General features: G+C 38.6%; 1 protein-coding gene across 1 annotated transcript in view; it reads right to left on the reverse strand.

Moving 5' to 3' along the window:
- Positions 1–960: 960 nt before the first annotated feature.
- STK32A (serine/threonine kinase 32A) overlaps positions 961–6,575 on the reverse strand; it is a 96,955-nt gene continuing 91,340 nt past the window's right edge. Inside the window, exons 9-10 of the mRNA XM_044661801.1 lie at positions 1,326–1,390; positions 961–1,033 (exon numbers count right to left, since the gene is read on the reverse strand). Of these exons, the coding sequence (XP_044517736.1) occupies positions 961–1,033; positions 1,326–1,390 (138 nt within the window). The remainder of the gene's footprint in view (positions 1,034–1,325; positions 1,391–6,575) is intronic.

Raw genomic sequence — 6,575 nt, forward strand, 5'->3', positions numbered from 1 at the left:
AAAGTGAGTTCCTCCTCCATCCTGAAGGACCTCCTTTCAGACTTCTCTATGCCCAGGTCTTCCATACCTCACCACAAAATGGTGGATGGGTTTTACATGTGACAATATTTTTTTTCTGGTATTTCCTGGCATTTAACCAGGGAACAGTTAGTCCCTAGTTACATGAGATGGGTAGTGATGATGGGCCGTACCCCTGCAAGAAGGCCCCAATTGTTGGGGTTTCCTTTCACATAAATCTGTAGAGCTAACCTAATTAAATCCCATTCTTTTATTTTTCTGGACAGAATTCTCTAATTCATGCTCAGAGGGGCTAAAGCATTCTTTTGTTAGTTTTCTAAGCTGGAAAGGCATCCCCTCCCCAATCCCTACATTTTCCACAGTGTAGCAAGGAAGAGCAAAGGGATTAAATAGAATAAGAACTCACAACTATATAGTGTTTTCCTCACAACAACCCTGTAAGGTAGGTCTTATATAGGTTGTATAAATATTATTGCCCCCATTATCCATCAAGGTTCAGAAAGGTAAAGCCATTTGCCAGTGGTCACATAGTATATCAATGCTGGGATTTGAACCCAGATCTTCTTTAATCCTGTGCCCTTTGTACTACCCTAAAGCATAATTCTTCCCCCCAAAGCTATTTATAATTGTATAATATTAGAACTAAAAGAGATTATCTCATTTTATAGATGAGGGAAACAGCCTCAGAGAGGGGAGGTGACTTGCCTGAGGCCACACAGAGTTGGTTAGTGGCAGAACTGGGATTAGAACCAGGCCTCCTAGCTTCTGGTCTAGGATTCTACCAGAGAGCTTCAGGCATTTACACTTTTAAAATGGGGGTCTGGGGGAGTGAACAGGAGAACTACTGTTTGAGCATTCTACACTGAAGGTTCTGAAGCACATGGCACGGTGCCCATGTGCTGAGCAACTGACTAATGTTATGGACAGAGGATGGAGCACATCTCACAGGTTGTTGTTCTGTCCATCTTCTGGGTCTTTGGCTTGTGCCAGCTTCTCATTATGCTCCCTTCTCACCCTTCAAATAAAAAGAGGAAAAGGTTTAAGCCTCAAAAGCAAAAAGGACCCCCCCCCCTCCAGCTTGGAAAATGCATGAGTCAAAAAAACATTTCAGATTTGAATTATCAACTAATAATACCTTTGCTTTTCCCACCAGTAGCAAAGAATAGCAGAAACGAAAAGCATTAATTTTTCTTAAAACCCTACTTCTTCACTCTGGTTGGTAAATTCAAAAATATTTGTTTTGTAAGAAGTTCTAGCTGCTCTGGTTCTCAATTTACTAGGCTATGTCTTTTCTAGCAGTGACTTACTTTTCTCTGTTGAAAATAATGAACTCTTTCTGGACTGATTCAAGGTGCTCCTGAAGAAGGCAAGTCTGCCAATGGAAATAAGAAAAGAAAGGTTAAGTAGACAGACTCCATGATCAATTAACAAATATTTCCCAATTGCTTAAAATGTACTCAGTAGGATCAGACAGTCTAGAGCAGGGGTCAGCAACGTATGGCTCTCGAGCCATATCTGGCTCCACTTCCTGACCTGACAGTCCAGGCAGAGTCCCAGAATGTGCCCCAGGGAGCCCTTCAGCCCCCAACCCTCCAGCACCTTCTGCCTCCATCCTCCTCCTTCTGCAGGTATTTATGGCTCTCATGGCCAAAAAGGTTACTGACCGTTGGTCTAGAGTTAAAAGGGCCCCTGGAAATCATCTAATTTCAAGCCCCCTTATTTTACAGATGAAGAAACAGAAAACCTCTGAGGGTCAGAGCCAGTATTTGAATTCAAGTTTACCTTTGCCAAAGACAATGAAGTGTTGGGATACATTTAGAAAATGTTCATGGGGAAAGGACATCTCTCTGTCTTTTCTGTACTCAGAAATAGGAAGACCTGGGTTCAGGCACCAGCTCTAATCCCTTAAGCTAGTGTTCTAGGCAACCTTCAGAAGTTGTAGAGAAGGTAGCATCCTGCATTGGTAGAGGGAATTTCTTCACCTGGGAGTTCTCTATGCCAGTGAAGTCACAGGTTTAGTCCCTGCCTTTATTTATATAAGTAGAAGGGTAAGATAACAAATTTCTCTGATAAAGGTCTCATTTCTCAAATATAAAAAGAACTAAATCAAATTTATAAGAATCCAATTCATTTCCCAATTGATAAATGGTTAAAGGCTGTGAATAGGCAGTTTTCAGATGAAGAAATCATAACTCTCAATAATCATATGAAAAAATGTTCTAAATTCCTGTTGATTAGAGAAATGCAAACTAAAACAACTCTGAGATATTACTTCACACCAATCAGATTGGCCAATGTTATAGCAAAGGAAAATGATAAAAGTTTGAGGGAATGTGGCAAAACTGGGACACTAATGCATTGCTGGTGGAGTTGTGGATTGATCCAACCATTCTGAAAGGCAATTTGGAATTATAATCAAAGGGCTATAAAAGAATGCATGCCCTTTGAACCAGCAATACTGCTACTAGTTTTGTACCTCGAAGAGTTAAAAAAGTTGGGAAAGAACCTGTTTGGAGAAAAAATTATAGCTGCTCTTTTTGTGGCATCAAAGAATTAGAAATTGAGGGGATGCGCCTCAATTGGGAAATGGTTGAAAAATTGTGGGATACCATGGAGATGGAATACTATTGTGCTATTAGGAATGATGAACAGGATGATTTCAGAAAGAGCTGGAAAGATCTACATGAACTGATGTAGAGTGAAACAAGCAGAACCAGAAGAACATTGTACACAGTAACAGCAATAATATGGAATGACCAAATGTGACAGACTTAGCTACTCTCAGCAATGCAATGAACAGGGACAATTCTGAAGGACTTAAAACAAAGAATGCTATCCACCTCCAGAGTAAGATCTGTTGGAGTAGGAATGCAGATGGAAGCACGTGATTTATCATTTGTTTATTTGAAAACATAAACCCAAATAAACAAGTGATAAACATAAATATGAAAATAAATATGAAATGTGAAAATAAAAAAATCATCTACAAAAATGAATAATGTGGGAATATATTTTCTGTGATAATACAAGTATAACCCAGAAAAATATAAAAAAAATTTTAAATAAGGGTAAAAGGAGCCTTAAAGATCACCTTGCCCCAACCCTCCATTTGGCAGAAGAGAAAATAGGTTCAGGAAAGAAACTGACTTATCCTATGGTCATATAAGTAATTAAAAAATGTCAGAGCCTAGAATTCACACTCAAGTCCTCTGAATGTTCTTTTCATTATTCCACACTGCCTCTTCCTTAGATCTCAACCAGGACCATATCTGCTTGAAGTATTACATTTTCTAGAAGGGCACAAAGCATGTATTTTTTTCCCCCAGTTATTAAATCGAGAGGCTGATTTGGATAAGATGGTCCCACTTTTTAAGATACTGGCCCTACCCTTCCTTGTCCCCTTCATAGTCCCCAAGACAAAGGCTGGGGCAGGTATGCAGCTACATCAATGAGAAGGAACCGAGAGCCTGGCAAAGGGCAGTGTCAGTAAGAGGGTGGAAACTGTTATCATGCATCCTCCTGTCTGGCAAAGGAAAAGGGAATAGTTCTCTTCAGGCCTCTAGCCTGAATGGGAAAGACTTGTTTAGGCAGTTGTTTAAACTGGACAACAGTGAGTTATCTGCTGAGCCATCATCAGCTGTTTTCCCCAGGATGAAATCAGAAATGGTAACTCCCTTGGAGGAAAATGAAGCCATAGACTGATTTTTTTTTCAATTTTATTTTAAAAATTTATTTGTTGCATTAAAATTCTTAGGTCTCTCTTCCCTCTTTTTCCTCCCCTCACCCAAGAAGGCATCATTTGGGAACAAAAATAGATTGAATCTTGTAAAAGGTACTGTATGAGGCTCTATCATGCAGGTCTCCTGCCCACCACGCATTTGTTGTCCCATGATGAAAGGTTCAGACGTTATGAATAGCCCAGGACAATCACTGTCCTCTGGGATCGCCTTTAATTCCTTCTGAACATTCACTCCCACCACTGTGACATCAGGGACTGTTCGATGTACTTTGGCTCCAGTGAACAGGCTATTAACTATGTCTGACTCTGTTATTGTACAAAGTACCTGGTTGAAAGAACTTAACCTTGAGAAATGGCCAACAAACTGGGACTCTGTTTCCCCATTTGTGAAATGGAGGAGGAGGGTGTTGGATGAGATGTCTTCTGAGCTCAAAATCTCTTACAATAATCTAAGTTTCAGAGAGAAGGTATGTAGAGAGGGTTTGAGCTGTATTGTCCTCAGCGGATAGAAGAAGCTGAGTGGGATCCCATGACTTTTAAAGAAAATATGAATTTTTAAAAATAAAATCCAGAGAGAAGCAAATGCAAAGAAAGGACAAAGCCATTTGTAGTGGAGGTCAGGCAAAGAAGAGGGAAAGACCTCTGGGAAAGAACAAAATTTATTTTATTTATTTGTTAAAATTTTTTTAAAAATTTTCCATAATTACATGATTCATGTTGTCTCCCTTCCCTCTTCTCTCCCCGCTCCCAGAGTTGACAAACAATTCCACTGGGTTATACATATATTGTCACTCAGAGCCTATTCCTTATTATTCCTTTTTGTAATAGAGTAATCATTTAAAATCAAAACCCCAAATCATATACTCATATAAACAAGTGATAAATCATGTTTTCTTCTGCACATAATTTATTTTTAAATTATTTTTTCCTTTATTTTATTTATTATGCCCTTAAACTTTATAGCCTAAAGAGACTGAGTGGAGAAAATCCCTGGAGTTAGAGGATAAGGAGAGGAATAATAACTCACCTACATACAATGCTTTGTTCATGTAAGACACTGCACACATGTGGGCTATTGCTATGATGCCCATCTCAGCCAGTGTGGTTTGAAACTTACTAAAATTTTTGGGGCCTCCTGTATTTGATTGGAGGGTGCTAACAATTTCCTTGAAGTATATTTTTCACGTAAAGTGTCAACTCTCCACTTCGAATTCAGATTTCATAGCAGATGGGGAGTCTCAGTGGAGAGAAGGGAGCCACTTCTAAGCTCCCACTTAATGAGTGTTCATCTAGTGTCTGCTGGGCCCTGGGCACCCTGTGCCCAGTGGGGGATGCAAAGATGGAACAGAAGACAGAGCCTCTGCCACCAAGGAGCTTGGAGGGACAAGCCCAAGTACAAACAAAAGAGAGTTAAGTGACAACGACGACACAAGGAAGGATGGGATTATGGGTTCTGGGGATAACAAGACTTGAAAATCTTTGCTAAAAAAGCCACTTTCGATGAATGTTATGAAATATTCAGACCTATCAAACAGTTCATAAAGGTGGCTGACCTTTAAAAAATGTATTTAAAAAAAGAATAGAATAACAGTAGCCCTTTAATTAAGAGGGTTTTTGCCCACCAACCCAAGAAGGCAAACTGAGGGCTTTTTTTCCCTAATGAGGACACCTATTGATTGAGAAGCCTCATTTTTTTTTACTTTCTTAACAGAAGAATTTCTTCAAAGACACCTCCTTAATATACTAAGCAGTCTATTACTGCTACTATATTAGTTTTTTTATTATTAATTAATAACTATATTATATAATCTGTTATTTAATTATTAGATATGTTAATTAATAACTATATTGTACTTTATAATTTATATATACATATATAATTTATACTTTATAATTAATTAATTAATAATAAATAATAACTATGGATTACTATAACAGGAACCTTTGTGGATGATGCAGATGAGAATATATTTCCAATTTTCCTATATATAGCTTGCTTGTACCTGGGCATTGCTTGTTCAACTGGGAGCTCCTGAGAGTGAAAGCTGTCTTTTTCCCAGTGTATGGCACAATACCTGGCACACAGTAGGTATTATTTAATAAGCATTTATTCACTGAATGATTGATCTAGAGTCAGAAGGGAATTGGGTCTGATTTCTGCCTCTGAAATCACTATCTTAGACAACCTTGGGCCAGTCACTTCTCCGAGCCTCAGTATCCCCATAAAAGAGATGAAAATTAGGTAACTTTTAGTATGTACCTCGGGGGGCGCTGTGTGATGGCCAGATGAAGTAATGTACGGAGAAGTGCTTTGTAAATCATAAGCATTCTCTCTAAAGCAAACGATATCGTTATAATTGGAAAGAATATTAGTCTTAGAAGACATACCTCTAAATCCTAGTTGTGCCACTTGCTAACTGTGGGACCTTAGGTAAATCACTTTCCCATTCTGGCCTTAGTTTTTTTTCCTCTTAAATAAAGATGCTGAACTAGATGATCTAAAGGTCTTCTCTACTCTGACAGAGTGTGATTCAGAGAAGTTATAAATGAAGCCTCTTTTATTATACTTTTTCTAGAGCACTTAAAGGTTTGCAAAACCTTCCCATACAGTATCTTATTTGAACCTCATGGTACCCCTCTGAGACAGGTAGCTCTATCTCCATTTTATAGATTTTGAAACTGAGGATCAGAGAGATTATGAGATTTACCCAATTAATTTGAATTTAAAAAATCATGTTCTATTGTAATGCTGGTGGTATGGGGAGGGAGGGAGGAGAAGGTTAACTATTCTAGCAAGGTAAAAGTTCCTTGGGCATGG

Source organism: Gracilinanus agilis, chromosome 2 (genome assembly GCF_016433145.1).
Source record: "Gracilinanus agilis isolate LMUSP501 chromosome 2, AgileGrace, whole genome shotgun sequence".
In the NCBI taxonomy this organism is placed as follows: domain Eukaryota; kingdom Metazoa; phylum Chordata; class Mammalia; order Didelphimorphia; family Didelphidae; genus Gracilinanus; species Gracilinanus agilis.